This window comes from Aphis gossypii, chromosome 2, assembly GCF_020184175.1.
Source record: "Aphis gossypii isolate Hap1 chromosome 2, ASM2018417v2, whole genome shotgun sequence".
Lineage (NCBI taxonomy): Eukaryota > Metazoa > Arthropoda > Insecta > Hemiptera > Aphididae > Aphis > Aphis gossypii.
The window spans coordinates 28,949,970-28,968,245 of record NC_065531.1 but is presented as its reverse complement, the minus strand read 5'-3'; the positions used below and the strand labels follow the sequence as shown (position 1 = coordinate 28,968,245).

General features: G+C 27.4%; 2 protein-coding genes across 2 annotated transcripts; one reads left to right on the top strand and one right to left on the bottom strand.

Moving 5' to 3' along the window:
• Positions 1-6,834: 6,834 nt before the first annotated feature.
• On the bottom strand, positions 6,835-9,295 carry LOC114119907 (uncharacterized). The gene is made up of 4 exons (XM_027981645.2): positions 8,923-9,295; positions 8,724-8,762; positions 8,371-8,580; positions 6,835-7,008 (listed from the first exon to the last, which is right to left on the bottom strand). Exons 1-4 carry the CDS (start codon positions 8,972-8,974, stop codon positions 6,917-6,919), a joined length of 393 nt encoding a protein of 130 aa, XP_027837446.1. The 5' UTR covers positions 8,975-9,295; the 3' UTR covers positions 6,835-6,916.
• A 2,580-nt stretch (positions 9,296-11,875) lies between these two features.
• On the top strand, positions 11,876-16,965 carry LOC126550152 (uncharacterized). The gene is made up of 3 exons (XM_050201166.1): positions 11,876-12,256; positions 12,343-12,499; positions 16,290-16,965. The coding sequence occupies exons 1-3, from the start codon at positions 12,082-12,084 to the stop codon at positions 16,834-16,836; spliced, it is 879 nt and encodes a 292-aa protein (XP_050057123.1). The 5' UTR covers positions 11,876-12,081; the 3' UTR covers positions 16,837-16,965.
• The last annotated feature ends 1,311 nt before the right edge of the window (positions 16,966-18,276 follow it).

Below are 18,276 nucleotides of genomic sequence, written 5' to 3'. Positions count from 1 at the left end.
ACTATATCTTATTAGTTTTTACACGATCTATTATTTTATAGTAGGCAGTAGTATTTTGTATTAAAAATATGTCTAACTACAACCGTGGTAAATGATAGTCATCCGTGACATGATCTAAATCAATTGCTATTACTATAAACCGTAAGAATCTCTAGTGACTAATGTCATAGTTAATGACGTTTATGTACATGCCTTACAGATCAGCATTCAGTATTCTAACGAACAGGTATTAAGCAACGGTAGTAAGGTGGTATTGGGCTATAATAGATCACCGAATAATAACAACTAATAAGATTGTATAGGTTTTCTGCAATTCTAAGTGACCAAGGTTATCAAATAAGAATTGTCATTGCGTATTATACTATTCCCCTTCTCATAAGATTTTTAACTACTATGTCGGTGCTTAATACTATACGTATTAGGAACCTATAATTATCCTATAAAGTTTAAATATACATCACATAATTACCAAGTCCAAAAAAAATAGATCAGGCTCGGTTTAATGTATAGGTAAGTAGGTAGTGACAGTAGTGTGTACTAGTGTAGCCGTAGGCCACTGGCTGATTGTGATGAAGTAGGTAGGTACCTACGAAAAAAATTTATTGCGTTGACATCGTAAAATAGATTAAATTGTTTGCCCGAATTCCGTATAGGTACTTTAAACCTTGTAGTAATTGTCGTAACTCGTAATATAACTTAATTGAAATTGACGATTAGCTATATCGTAGTTCAGCCTACTTTTTTGTTGTAATTAAAAAACATTAAAAAATGAATAGGTAACTCTAGAAACAGTAGAAATTTTTTACCGAGTGCTGTATTATTATTTATAACAAAACTGTTTAATTATGTTATGCTTAGATAAAACGTAACAACATTTTCAATTTAAATTACTAATGTTCAAAAATTTAATACGAGGTTCCTCGTAACTCGTAAGTTGTTCATATACAAACTTATAAATCTTATAACTTCAATACCTATCATAATTACTTTTATAGGCATTTTAAAACATTGAAATAACGATAATAATAACGATTTTAGTTATTTTGTTGTAACTTGTAAGATTATAATTTATAACTCAAAAAATATTATTCATAAGAAATATGTAGGTACTAAAATTGTTTAGTTACTATATGTCTAGTCTATGTTTGTGTGTCTGTATCAATAGGTATATTATAATTATACCGTCTATAATTAAAATTTCAAAATATTTAGATTACCTAATTCTAAGTTATAACTTATATAAATATAAATAAATATATAAATATATTTATACCTTGTAAGGTATAAATGTAAATAAGTATTAAATGTTAAATATAATTTAACATAGCAGAAAATCTATTGGGGATCTAGTGGGGAAGGATTAACATGTTTAATATCAATACGAGCCTATATAAATAAGCTTATAATATAATAATATTAATAATTTTTTTTTTTTTTTTTGATAGAGTGGGCTAAGCCCCTCTAATTTATATCCATACACAATGCACACGAACTTCTTCGTACCGTAATCTGCGCCTTTACAATATTGATTTTAAAGGTAAAAGGACATTTTTTTCCAAACTGTTTTCGGTTAACATAATATTATTTATTATTAAATATAAAATTACTTTTTTTTTAAAAAGATATAAAATATTTATGTATATTTTTTTTTCGTAAATATAATAAATTATAGTTGGATATTTTATTTATTAGTTTATTGGACTATTGGAGAACTATATATGACTTTAATAGTTTAAGCTTTCACAATATAACGTACTCAATCGATTAAAAGAATAAAACACTTTATAGTACCTACCTAATCTAAATTGGTATTTAATTTCTAAATAATGTGTATACATGTGTTACTATGTATAGTCATAGATTAAATATTTAATCTATGGTATAGTGTATACTAATAATACTATGATAATTTCATTAAAAACAAATGAGTTATGAGATAATAATGAATATAGTATAGGCAGTAGCAGTAGGTAAGACGCTATAATATAGAGTTAAGACTATAGACTATTAAAATATAGTCGTTGATCGACGGGGATGGGATAGCAGAGTTCAGAGTCTGGCATTCTAGTATTAATCATAACTAACTGACTTAGTTTATCCGGTGTTTACTAGACACTAGTTGCGGTCATACCTCAAAAAAGTTACATACTAGTGTTTAGTTGCGGTCACTCAATAAAAAATTCTTTTATTAGTTAATAATTAAATATGAAATAATTATTTCGTTTATAATTTTAATTTAGAAAAATGTATTGATTAACATTTTCCCTCCCATTTATATCGAAAAGATAACAGACTTAGGAATTAGGATGTTAGGACTGTCTACACTATTATTTATTGTGTAGGTATGGTTAAAAATGTTGAAACTTGTGTCAAAATATAATATAATATGTAATATTAATAATATTATTAAATTCTTTAATAATTATTATTATTATAACTTGTGATGTCCGGAAAAAAGTTTCAAATATTTGAAAATTTCACCCATTTTCATATATGTTTTTGCTAGATGACTGCTAATGACAGCATTTTGCGAAAATATGCTTACCATAGGTGTTAATAAAATTTCAACTGAGAAAGAGGATTTTCTAGTGCAACAAATACGATATTATATGAAGAAGGCGAAATTAATCGACTTGAATATTTGAAGTCGATTTTTTTCAAATTTGTTCCTTATATAACATTTTAAAATTTAAAATTATTATTATTATTATACAAATTATAGGTACAATATTTTGACACAAGTTATAATAATTATTATTATTAAACAATATTATACATATTATATTATATTTTAATACATTTTTCTAAATTAAATAAATAAACGAAATATTAATTTCATATTAAATTATTAATTTAAAAAGGAATTTTTTTATTGTGTGATCCAGAGGCACAAACTAATTCAAATTATGGGGGGGGGGGGGGCAAAATAAAAGTATTCAATACCCACCTATTAAAATAAAATTTCGCTGTGCTCATTTATATATAAATAATAATACAATGTATCAAATAAAAATAGAAAATATAATTTAGATCGTGAGATAACAGTATGGAGGGGGGCAGTTGCCCCCCCCCTGCTCCCCTAGATTTGCGCTACTAGCAGTGACCGCAATCAGTATGTAACCTTTTTGAGGGGTGACCGCAACTGTTCTATCTATTTATCATAAAAATCGTTATAACCGCAACTAGTATGCAGCCAGTTTAGGCTGGTATTAACTATTAACAGTGTTAACCGTATTATGTATGAGTGAGTGGTATTGATTTCCTCTAAAACTGTACCAATTTTTCCACCAGTATCTGTTTCCAACAACACTTGTTTCCATCAAATGAGATATTGATCACGTTTTCACCAAAACAATAAATTTAGGTACTGTTAAAAGTTGTATCTTGTAACTAACACTTTGTTTAAAATACTATTAAATATTAAAAACCAGTACCTAGGACTAGTAAGTTAAGTAGGTTATAGGTATACTGATATAAATTTATATATATTAAGACAAATCGTTATTTTACTGGTAAATATGCACATGTCAAAATTCATAAAAGAACCTTGTATTAACGTTGCATTTTCAAATCTAGAAAAAAAATCCCCAGAGGTGTACCTAACTATTGGATACACGATACCTACACCTATCGAATATAATAATGAATAATAATAAAACAATATAAAATATGAATGATAATTATTATTTATTATAATATTATTTTGATCAATCGGTTCTCATATAATTGTGTGTAGACGTGTAGTGTGTATTATTATTTATTACTCACTGCTGTCAAAAATTTTTCGGTAGTTATATAATATCTTCATGTTGTCGGTTAACTAATTTTTTTAGACGGATGGTTATAGTTTTATTGAAGTCTGTTTTTGTCCCGTAGTAGAGAAACTGGTAAGATAAGTTAAGAACGAAATAAATGCCTTTATTTTAATAGATATATATATTATATATTGTTTAAATAGTTTTTAGTTTTTCTATTACATCTCAAAAATTATAAATATTACATAACTAATTTAACAATAAAAATTAGACGATATGTTTATATCATATTGATTATAACATTATCATTTTGGTTTTTTTCTCTTGATATATATTTTTCGTTGGTTTTTTCCGAGCTTCAATAATATTCCGGGGATTTTGTTTTCCTAGGGATTTTTTATCCGGTTTTTTTTCCGATTACCTATATTTTTATCTATGAATATTACGAATTTTATGAATTTCTAAGTAAAAATGTAATTATTTTCGCCGTTCTAACAAAATTTGTTGAAATACTAACTTCAAACGTTTGTTAAGAAAGTTTTATTAATCATTAAAAAAAAAAATAAATTAAAATAATTTATAGTTTCTAATGCCTATAAAATCCTTCAAGTTGATGCAGTAATTGACATTTTATGTCTTTGCCATAGATAATAAAGATATTTATTTAAAAAGAATTTTTTTCTTTTTTTTTCTTATTTTTAGATATTTATTTTATTTTTTTTTTTATATATTTTTTTTTTTTTTTGTATTTTTTATCTATGGTCTGCTTTATTAGCACATAGATCGAAAACCGTTACGGGGTTACCCAGGTTACCTGGTTACCCCGAGTAACGGTTTCCAAAGACATAAAAGATCTTAATTCAAGAGGGGTATGAGGGGATGCTTAGCAAATCAAGGAATGTTTTCGTGTTGAATACCGAGCAAGGGCAGCGAGTGAGTGGCAACACTGCAGTCCCTATGATCTCTTTGAAAAATGTATTTGACACCCATAGATAATAAAGATATGGATAGGATATATCGGTCTTATCAACGGTATTTAAGGGGTCCAGTTGAGGCCAAACAAGTATACCTATATAGAGTATCAATTATCATTATAAAAACGCCTCAATTGCCTTCCCCTCCAGGCACGCGGCCTCAAATATATTTAACATAGGCGTGGCCTATCCATATCTTTATTATCTATGTTGACACCTTTACCTTTTACCTTTTACCTTTTACCTTTTTGACCTAACTACGCCAACCAGTGATGTTCAGCTGTCTATAAGAAAAAGATCAATGATTTTACCAGGGTGGGAAATTGATACATTCAAAAGTCGTACTAGAACTATTTACAATTTCGAATGGTTGGTATTAATTTTAGTGTTCGGCAGTTATTCGAAAAATGATAGGGACCAGCAGTGGCGTAGCTATTTCACTATATCAGTATATCACCAGGGGATATATCACCCTCTAGACCTTTTTTTTTTATAATATAATGAATTATAATTTGTGAGATACCTTTAAAGGTTTTTTTTTACAAACGAAAAATATCTATATCACCCCCTCCCCCTCAAAGTAGCTCAGTTACGCCACTGAGGACCAGAGAAGTGATACTCGAAAATTATTATCAACCGTTGTTAGTAAAATTATGGGCATCGTTTTTAAACCCTGTGACCTACTGGTGGTGTTGCATAGCAAATCGAGGGATGTTTTCGTTTTGAATGTCCGGGCGAGCGCAGCGAGAGAGTGGCAACGCTGATCCCTAATTCCCTTTGAAAATGTATCTGAAAATTTTATTTTGACAATAGATTTTATGCTTATCTTATTATCCTTATAATTTTTCGAACAACTACCTTGCAACCGTTTGCCACGATCGACTCCGGGTATCGACAGTTAATCATTTAGCACAATTGCGTCTTCTCCTACCCAGTCACGACACCTGCAGCAGACATCGTTACTTAAATACTGGCCATGAACACACATAATACAATGTCCTCACGGATGTCAGCCGATTGAATTTTTGAACGGTTTTGGGTGTTATCGAGACCTATGGCACACTTAAGCCCGTTCAAATAATCAAGAGTAAAATCTCGATATTCTTAACAGTACGCCAAAGTCGATTTCTTAGTTTATTTCAATTTTCACAAACAATAGAACACAACCAAAAAATATAATAAAACAAATAACGATAAACCACGATGCCAAAATAAAAAAAAAACGGAAGAGAAATGCCGTTGAGAAACGGGGCTTGGTCGTATTGGTAGAGGTGGAATAAGACTTTCATTGTAGTGTCGCGCTACCAAGTACCAATATAGCAAGATGAATAATAATAATAATAATAATAATAATAATATATAATAATCTTGAGCGGAACGCCACGCGGTTATAGATATTATAAGAATGGATAAGACATTGGGCTTATCAACTAAAATTAAATTATATGATTTTTGAGTTTATAAAGGTTACTTAATACTTTATTATTTATAAATTATAAGTGATAACACAATTTAAAAACACAACATAAAATTTATGTGGAAAATATGAAATGACAATTTAATTATTTTAATTAAATTTGATTGCAAATTTATTGATCATCATACTGCATAATAATATAATATAGTGTAAAATATAAATATTATTTCAAATTTGTATCAAAACTAACATTAAAGTCTTAAATTATCAATTAATAAACCTTAAAAATACCTCTTATAGTCTACCTCTCTCGTAAATATTTATCTTTCTCTCTTTCCCAAAAAATACCGCAACCTCTTACAAAACTAGTATAGGCGTTTCCTATCCATTATTTTTAAATCTATGATCCCGGTTATGCATATCAACCTTGATGCATATTGATATTTATCAGTGATAAGCTGATTATATATGTCATCAGAGCACGATTAAAGATATCTTTAATCCTGTATCTAAGTCCGATTTACATGTTATTAAGCCGAGGATTCAAGAGTTCTCACGAAAAATCGTAAATTATCATAAAAAAAAAAATACAAACACTTAAGTATTTAATACATTTTTATTTAATTTTTAGAAAATTAAATACAAACATTAAACGTAAAAATATATATTATGTAGGTACTTAATGTAATTTCAAATTAACAAACCTAAAAATAATATTATATTGTTTAGATCTTGTTATGAGCTACAACATCAACATAGTACATATTCTTTTAGTTCTTAACGTCAAGGTTGCTTCGGAGATTCATACACGCTTCACAGTCGTCACTACAAAACGAAATAGTATCATCATAATCGTTCCATTCTGTTTAAGCAAAAATAAAATCACATTTACATGAGTATACTGTTATAATAATCAATAATAATATTCAAAAATTCATAATAAGCAGAGTTAAGATTTTATAGCACTTAAAATTGCATAAATATGCGCTATAATATGACCTTAATTAATGATAAATATATGCACTAAAAACATGCACAAAAGGAAATCTTACAGTAGAATGTAGAAATCGACAAAATAAGCAGATAACAAAAATTAGAACCAAATACCTAATTCGAAATCATCGTAAAAGTATATAATAGGTACCTATCAATAATCTATATTATAATATTATCGCTGTAATTGTGCGGCCTTTTTACTTAATCTGTACGTTTACAGTTTACTTGATAATTCGATTGACAAAAATCTAAAACCAAGTTTTGTTAAAATATAATTTTATAAGATAAGACCAATTTTGAATTAAAAAAATGGTAAAAAAGCAAAAAAAAAAATCCAAAAAAGCGATAAAAATTAAAAAAATCATAAAATATGCAAAATAAAATTTTTAATTTGAGTTCTCCGTATCACGAAAAACATTTTTCGCTTACTCTGCTATTTTTAAGCATCTCATAAGAAATATGCAAATGCTATAAGATCCCAACCCTGATAATAAATTATCAATATAATTGCAGATATGACAATTTCATCATCAGGACAGTTGGACCCCGTGATAAGAAATTATAGGTGATAACTGATAATATAAATTAAAACTTAAAAGTTCGAACACCAACCTCAAACGGCTCAAACCACAAAAATGTTAATTAATACCAACCATTCGACATTGTAACGCAATTGCACTACGATTTTTGAGTTTATTAATTGTCTACCCAATTCAAATACATGAAATACATTTTTTAAAGCGATTCAAAAATAAAATATCCCTATGCAACACCACCTCAAGAAGGTCACAGGGTAAAAAAACAGATTTTCTGAATAAATAAATAAAAATAAATATATTTTAAATATATTTTTGTTTTTATACTTCAAAGTTGTTAAAGGTATTTGCATTTTCGTTCGGCTCCGATTTATGCGTTTATTCTATGAAACTAGCCGTTATTTCGGGGTCCAACTGTACGATTGTCATATTTGCATAAAGTATAGTAATTGCTTATGGCGTTAAACACTATAAGATCTGGTAAAAATGTACACGGAAGGGGCATACGTTTTAACATATTTTATTGTACCTAACTTAAAACATCTAAAACACCTCCCTATAGATACGCAACTAATACTACGAACATTTTTATAGAAAAATAAAATAAATTTAAGGTTTCCTCAGTCTCCGCGTCCCCTAACCTAACCTTATTTTCAAAATAGGTCCCGTATAGGTAGTTAATTCCGTGTTACCTGAGTTATCTCTTGCTCGTCTTTTTCGATACCATAGTCTTATATTATCTTCATGAATACACAACTTTCTAGTTAAATTGAGTAGTACACGATTTGTCAAGCGTGGATTGATAATATACAATTCCTCCAACTGTTTTAATTGTTCTTTGGTATAATTTGGTGGCTTTCGTTCATCACGATAACTTCGAAGGGTATTGGTCTCTATAGTGGCTATAAAAAGAAGAATCATATTAGATAACTTAGGTCACGGGTGGTTATTTACATTCTAAAAGTATAAACTATCAGTTATTTTATATTTTTTTTTGATAAATATTTAGGTATTTATAGGTAATAATATATAGGTATATACATACAAGGTGGCTGCTGATAATTTTTTTTGGGCATCTGCAAAACTGAAAATAAAAAATAATTTTATTTAACATCAAAGCTATTATAATTTTAGGAGTTATTGTAACTCGTAATTTATAAAATGTACGCACAAAAAAGTAAAATTAAAATAGTATTTTTTTTTCATATAAATAAAAATGAAAAAGTAAGTAAGTAAATACATACGGAAAAAATCACGTCCGATTTCAACCGAAATAAATTTTAATTCCTTCGCCATTTTGATCTGCTGTTGATTTTTTTTTTATAATTTTAATTTTGGATGAAAAAGTTGTAAAAATGAGCGGTTTTACTTCTATCGGTTAAATATTTTGCTAGAGCATAATAAGTAAATAAGATTTTATTAAGGATGATATAAGTGCTTTAAACCTATAACGTCTGATCCCTCGAATTGAATTTGTAGAAATGATCGCGACATCGCCAGCCGCCAGGTATAAGGTATACCCATCGAAATACTACAATTACCACAATTACTAGGGGGTACCTAAAGTGTTTTTTAATAGCTATTGGTCAACGCATTTGTACATCAACAAAATTTACGAAGAATACACACGTGAATAATCTAAAGGCCGATCCATCTATTGTAAACTGTATCCGGAAATTCTATAATGCGTTTTACACAGTTATTGTGTCCAATGACTACCTATTATATTAAGGTCGGGCCGATCAATATATTTAGGAATTTAGGATCCCAGACCCGGTTAGATTAGTAAACCGCTATGACCGATGAAAGGTACAACACAAATAAAAATCTGTTAAAGGTTCATTATTGTTCATATGTACCTATATTTCTTCTAGTGGCGTGTCGCTCGGAGTAATACAACTGTAAAATATTCAATATTTTCCAATTAATATTATTTTATTTATGAATTAATTTTTTAATTTTAATGGTTTTTTAATGGCGTTGAAATAACCAATTAGTACAGTGTCCTAGTATTGTATCAACATTTAATAAAATGAAACATTCTATTAACTAATAGCTCAGACCGTATTCCTTTTTGGAAAATATTCATTGTTGTACAATACATTCGAGCGACCAGTTTTTACTTAATTGATTATAAAAAATAAAAATAAAGAATGTGAAATAATGTTTAATTTTAAATACTTTCATTAGTGTAGCCGTGTAGGTACTTTGCGTTGTATTAATTAATATTAGGGAGTAATGGATTAATAGTTAAGTTGGTACCTACGAGTACTATTTGTGAAAAAAAACCGATTATGGTTTTGGTTTAAATCTCAAGTAACATAATTAACAAAATATAAAAATAAATTACAAATAATAGACCAGTACGTAATTGTATTTGAACCGCTTAAAATAATATTTATGCCTTATATATTTTGTGAGTGTGTTAATGAAAATTATAGATATTATTAATACAAAGTGAAATGTAGGAATCCCGGGAAAAAATCCAAGGAAAAAAAAACACGGAAAAAATATCCAAAATAAAAAAACCAACAGAAAAAAAACCAAAATATAAATTATATAGTATCTATACGAGCATACCATAAATCACATACCATAATTGTTATCATAGATCATACCACCGCCAAATTTTAAATATATTGTATTATATGTATTACATATTATTATACAGTTCATAACAAAGCATTAATGGTGTTAATACCTGTTGTATTAGGATTTAATGAATTTCCATAATTATTAAGCAATAATAAAAAAAAGCATTTAAATAGGTTAAGATATAACAATTGAGAAATATAGTGTTGATAAACTTTTATATTTTAGCTAGCATAGTAATCAAAATATAGTAGTAAGAAATGTAAATAAAATTTGTTATTAATCTGGTTAAAATAATAATTACGTAAGTTAAGTGTATGAAATGTAAATTAGTATAATAAGAGAAAGATGTAACAATCGATAGTAACTCAATTGTAAATTTAGTATATAAGAGATTTATCATGCTGAAGTACCTCCGATGGGTGGTCTCTTCCCTCTGTCTTTCTCTGTCTACTATTCTATTTTATCACTTAAGCTTATTGTTCATTAATTGTAACAGATTGCGTAATATAAAAATTTTGTTAAAAAAAAAAAAAAGTATATAAGAGATAGATATGGTTAGGGCAGCAAAGGGGTCAGTGGTGGTGATCGTGTGACTCGATCACCACTGGACGTCGCGTTCAAATAAAGTATTTTACATCATTTTTGGTTTTACCTTATTTTGGTATACGTCCGAGTAATCGGAGTATACGACATATCCTATAACTCCTATAAACTGACAGTCTAATCTAATCTATAAAGTTTATCAAGATTCCCAGAGCATTATTCCATCTATTTGTAGAAAGTTTATCAAAATCTTTGCTAAGTTTGAAAATTATTTCTTTTATTGAGATAAATATTGACAAGATAATTTTTCAAGATTGTGCTGACTGTGGTCAGTGACTTTACTGCAGTAGTGCAGTATGTTCTTGACTCTTCTTGGCTCTTGAGCAAAGTTAAAGTTTCCAAGTTCTTAAGTACTAATATAATAAATCTTAAAATAATGAAAATAATCAAATCAAATAAAGGTTCAGACAAAATTTGTTACCAAGGCTACATGTATACATTAAAACATGCTGGCAAGCAATATTATACATGGAGGTGTACAAAAAAAAGTTTTCTTAATTGTCCAGCTATTTTGAGAACTTCATTTTTAAAAACGGAACCTATGATTAATTTATATTAAATATATTCATATTTTTTACTTAATAGTCTTAATAGTTGATTCATTTTTTTTATAACTTTTATTTTATGTATTTTGGTTTTTTTTTCATTGGTTTTTTTTCCTTTGGTTTTTTTTTCTGTTGGTTTTTTTATTTTGGTTATTTTTTCCATGGTTTTTTCTTCCTTGGATTTTTTTTCTGTATACCGAAATGTAGGTATATTTATATATTTATCATTGGTGACCGTAGCGAACCGTTTGGTAAAGGCGGTTCAACACAATTTGGTAGTCCCCACCACGGACTCATTATACCAGATATCCACCTATAGATGGACTTTGATTGTACCAATAGTTTATATCTAAGAAATTGTTAGTTTTTATGTATATATATATTATATGTATTTAAAATACATTCAATTTACTTATCTACACAAATATGTACACTGGAAGTCATTAAATAAACAAATTATGTATACAGATATTTTTAAGCAGTATATAATTATACTATTAAAGTTAATTACCTACCCAAAGTCCCAAAGTGATTTTCGAATATAAACCTTCTTTTATTAGTTTTTGTAGATGACAGTTGTGTACAGTAGTCGGTTTCTAAATGTACATTATAAAATATTAACATCAGTGAATTAGTATAGAAATACAGTGCGAGTGTGTGATGTCAAACGGCATAATGAATTCAAAGTTTAGCTTTTCCTCACCTTTAGTTGAAAAACTCGTGCTACTTGTAAAGGATAATCCGGTTTTGTACAACGTATTAGATGCCAATTACAAAAATATTTCTTTGAGAAATAGTATCTGGAAAGATATATCATTTAAGATTGAAAAATCCGGTAATATATGGCTTGTTAAAATTATATATTAATATTAAAATAAATAAATGTTCTTATGTTAAGTATATTATCTATTTATTTTCAAGTTGTTGAAACCAAACAAATGTGGGAAAAAATTAGAGATTTATATTCAAAAATAATTGAAAGAAAATTAGATAAACCAGGATCATCCTTCAATAAAAAAAAAATTTGGATATTAAAGTATCGCCTTAGTTTTTTAGACCAAAACGAATGCGACCAATAGTGAGTATAATTTATTAATATTATATTATTAAATAGTGTCAGAAGCATTATTTTAAGCGACTATTTTAATTTTTGACTTTTGTTGTATAAATTAGGGGCGGCCAAACAGTCGATCGCGAACAATTTCAAAGTCGATCATATTAGAATTTATTTTTAAGGACATACGCCCTATATATGTTTCTTAATAATGATATAGTTATTCAATGATAAAAAAATTTTCTATACAAGTATATCTTCAAAGGTGAAGTATATTTTTAGTAGATCGTGACCAAAAAAAGTTTGGCCACCCCTGATATAAATGCTATGCGTATAAACCAAAAAACAAGTACACTTTAATTTATTTCTACTATTATGAGGATGGTTTCAAATGTGGGTATTTGATTTTTGGTGTTAGTTTTTATTATTTATTTCAATCAAAACAATTAGTTAGTACATGCTATTGTTTTTTTTTTAGAATTTCTATATTTTATTTCAAATAAATAAAATTAGTTAATTTTATCTTAATGAAACCCAATTTAATAACGATATATAATTATTATATTTTTTATTTAAGCACCTACTATAAAAAAAAAGTGAGTAATTTTTAACTTTGGTTATATAACTTTTACTTCTTAGATATTTTTTTATTTAAATAAGAATAGGCTTGTAAGTTATACATTACAGAATGAGAAATATGTAAGAGCTAGAATAAAAATAAAAAATACTTTGTCCTCGATAATTGGTTAAAAAAAAATATTATATGTAAAATTTATTGATCAACCATTTTTAAAGATTAGATAGATACAAAATATGATAAAACTTAAAATGAGATAAAAAAAAGCATTATACAATATTATTTCACATTTTATTATTTTATTTCAAAAAACATAAACATTTTAGATAACATTATTTGAGGAGTACGGTAATAATTAGATGTGAGTCACTCGTATGAAGTGAGACACAGTTTGGCCATCCCTGATAAATAATATAGCTCTAATTCAGACCTTTATTTTATGTCAAAACAAAAAAAAATATGACAAATTAAACAACTAAATCTAAATATTTAATATACATAACTAATACATAACTAACTAAACTAAATATTAAAATGATAAAATTAAAAAAATCAACAATTAAAATCCATTAATAAAATTAATAAATAAACACAGAAATAAAATTGTTTTACAAAATATAAATTAACTATAATAATTAACTAAATATCATCACTACTCCTATTAGGTACTTTTTAAATCTGAGACTGTGTTCATTCCGTTATGAAAATGTTTAATACCTATAAATTTTTTATTCTCTAAAATTGTAAATTATATTTTCTCTTTCTTTTATGAATATTTCCCAACATGATCGTTGACTGAAAGAACTAGTTAAATCGTTTTGAAACTCTAATTATGAGATAAATATAACATCACGGTTGTGGTATGACAGTGGTCAGTATTCAGTAGGTATATATTACGTATTTTGAACCGGAAGTCACCTATTTAAACAGTGTAAGTTAACTAATTATTTATGGAATATATTAATATTAGTGGCATAGCCTGCAGCGGGTAGGACTAGTAAGCCCGGGCCTACTCACTTTTCTCCAAAAATGAATGTTCTTAATTTAATTAAAATATTCATTGATAATCCTTATTACATCAAAATATCGAGCCTACCCAAAAAAAGTATTTAGCTACGCAACTGATTAATACCAGCTAATGAACGATTAAACATCAGAAAAACTGTGTATAGATGATCCTTTTATAAAAAAAAATGTTATCATTATTTATCTAAACGTGTAAAATTTTTAATAAAGCATCGTATTATTGAAATGTGGAATTGCGGCCGATTCTTGATTTGTTGCACGGATCGATCCTATATTATGGCCACAATCGAATTTTTCCCTACGCGAGACCTCGGTGTACAATAGGTGGGAGAAAACGTCAATTGACAACCACTGGCGCGTGCCCACATATCGTTTTGTCGTTGAATAAAACGTGTTTTTCCTTCAAATGGATTGTATTGTATTGTTGTGTGTACGTGTGAACCTACATTGTTTGCTTGCTTACAATGCTTACAATATCGTCAACTTGAAGAGGCGAACATTTTTAAGTTAAAGTATTTGAGTGTTGGCATATAATAAAATTAATGTTAGGAATGATGAAGTATGACGCATTATGAAGTTATTTGTTATACCTACCGATATTTTTAATGTATTTGAGTATTTACTGACATACAATTGGTGATTAACTATGTTTAGGTTATAGTTTTAATACATTTTGATGATATTTTATTTAAATGCTTCAAAGTACAAATACTTTAAAAAGTATTCTTTAAAACTATGTCTAGTGAATAGTGATAATGTGATATACATCACGAATTTACCTAATGTACTTCATGTTAATAATTAGGTATTGTAACCACAGCATATAAAAGCCTATAAAATCTACTCTTAAGCATTATGTTTATCTAATACCATAGCCAATATATTTGTATGTTCAATTTCAAGAAAAATATAAAGATCTTATATTCTTATATTAAGCTAGTTTGTTTGAACTTTCTTTTACACCGAGTTCGATGAAGTGTTCATGTTGTGATATATTTAAGTACCTACCTACCTATTTTATACCACCGATTTAAGTTGAATAATTTATCTTAAGAAAGACACGCTGTTCTTTTGTCTCGATCTAAAACACGTTTTCACTATAGTCATGCTAATTCTGTTTGTAATATTACAGTTAATTTACCTGTTAAACTTAAAGATAATAACAATGTCCATCATACTCAACGCTAAGTTTTTATTTTAAATTGAGCAGAGTCCGGTAGGGTTAGGTTACCTTTAAGTAAAAAAACCTTTAGTGCAGGCACATGTCATAGAAGTGAAACTTCCGCGGACCGCGACATCAGTCGTGGTGATATCAAACTATTAATGTAAAATTTTGAATTTACAGTTACTGTCGTAGAGGTTTCATATTTCTTATTTGTGTTTACAGAGAATTGTTAGAAATCAAAATTGACACACCTACGGTCTGACCGCCAAAATGATCAAAACCCACTGTTTTAAATTAGTCCGTTCGGCGTTCACTCATAACTGCAGTTCTTAATTCTTATGAATCATCCAATATTTTGGTATAATCGCACGTGGTTCGACCGCATATATTATAATGTGTACAGTAGCCTGGTGGTTGATCCGCTCGCGGGACAACCGCTGCAGAGGTTCAATCGCTGTGTGCCGTGTGGCCCGACCCAAAGCGGGCTCTACCTATATACACGATCAATAATATTGAGTCAATAAAATTGTGTCAATAAATTTCCAACCAAGTTTGAATTTCTTTAATATATTGTACAATCCTTCAATATCTATATTCTATACTAGACCGTCAATAATATTGAGCAATATATCAATTATTATGCAAAATATTATTGATCGTATAGGGGCCGCTTAAATCGTGACGGATTTTTGTCTTATAGCTCGTGTATCGCGACCTTGACAATGTACTCCCAGCGCGCGTGTAGAAGTAAGTTTCACTTCAAAAATATATTATACATGATTCAAGGTATTTTCAATTAGAAAAGTACCAATACAATATTGTGTATGCATATAATATTTATATATTATATAATGTTTAAACAAGATCAACTAATTGGTAATTCAAAAAATACTGATATTTAAAAAAAATATTGCTTTGAAGTTTAAAATTTTTTGAAAATTATTTCTCGACTTAATTTAATTGTACCTACGGAAATAAGTAAAAAAATGTATATTTATTTTGTATTAACATAATAGTTCTAAATATTTTTATACTTAAATTTACAGTTTGACTTCCAATACGAGTAAAATGGCCCTGATTGAAATGCATAACCCTCGTACTTTTCACAAAGAAAAAGGAATTGTCAAGATGCACGGTAAAACCGGAGATGACTGGCCAACTAAAACAAAAATTAAAAAACATCGTATCTCTAAATTTAACCAAAACAATAAAAATCTATTTAAAAATTCGAATAAACCAAGTACACTAAATCAAAAAATACAAATAGAAAATGAACAATTTTCGACTGAGGAAGTTAACCAAATAGATGATATGGTTTTGTTTTTTGAAAATGTTATGTTACAAGTCAAGCAATTTTCAAGTACTGGAAGAATTCAATTAAAGATGAAAATATGTGCGTTGATGAATGAATTAAAAGAAAAAGAAATGCATTTAATTCACGAATCTCCTCTCCGTCCACGAATGAATCGACCCATTTACCTTTTTACAAATGTACACATTCCAACAGAACAAAATGATTACTCGTCAGAGTCATCTATTCAATCATGTGCATCATCGTTGCTTAGCTTACATTCGGAGTTAGAATCTTCCTAGTTCCTGTGCTATGAATCCAGTGATGAATCAAGTTATTTGACCACTAAGATAAAGGTATTTTCAAAATTAAAAAAAATTATTCTAAATTATACATACATGTTAATTACCTACCCCAATATTCTTAGTTCTAAGTCCATATTCTATATTGATAAATTTTAGTAATAATATTTAAAATATTTTGTAAAACGTATTTTATTCATTTATAATAAATAGTAATATTTTAAAAATATCTTTATTCTATAGTACCTATATAGGTAGTTGGCACCTGGTCCGTACACATTAAATTAAGTCAATTACGAGTATATTGTCGTTAAACTAAATATCAATTGATATTCACATATCACACACCAGATCCATGATATAAAATTAAAAAGGTAGTGGGTAAGTTGTTCTGCTATATATTGAGTATTTGAATGCAGATTTGGTTGGGTCACTACTCACTATTATAATTTATAGTCTTATAGGTCTGTTTAATTTGAATTCAATGATATATCATTATGTATCAAACGATACTGAGCAAGAAAGTCGTTTACCTATTTTACTTTTAATATTACAATATCATTATAGTATCATTTTTTTTCGATAATACTGTATTTATTATATTATTAGTTTTATTTAATTATTATAATAATATGCATTTATTCTATATTAAATCAACTTATGAAACTTAAAATCTAGTATCAACTTTTTTTAAATATCGTAAGACAGTAAAAGTGGTTTTATTGACTCATGATAGTATAATACATAAAAAATATAAATAGATAACATTTTAAAATGAATTAAATATTTTATTGCGTTTAATAAAATTAATAATAATATAAAATACATAAAAGTTTAAATTTCTACGAATAACGTTTAAAATAAAATAATTAACACATCGTTATTTGTAGTTTAAATGTCCCTATCGAAACTTAAAATGTATATAACTATATAAGTAATAGGTATAGGTATACAATTATACAAAATAATCTCTATATAGATACCATATACCCAATAAATATCAAGTATATCAACTGTAACAGTTTTATTTTTTATAATAATTAATATAAAACCAATAAAATATAATAAAAATAACTAAAATAATAAAATAATTAATAAGTAATTATAGTTGTCAATAAATTGTTTTAAAATGTTTAAATTTGAATTCTCTGCAGACATATCTATATAACTTACTATTTTTAAGTATTGAATTACATTTTTATGGATTATAAAAATTATAATAAAATTATTATTTTATTATTTTTTACTCATCATAAACTCTTGTCTCTTATAATATTTTGAATTCTATCTAAATAATTTTTTTTGCCGATTTCATTATTTCCTATTATTATCTGATCGTATAATCGATTTTATCTGTACATTTGAGTTTCTTATAAATTATAATATTGTAATGACAACATGTGTTGAAGGATGATCAGTGAGCACTATAAAATTTTCCAT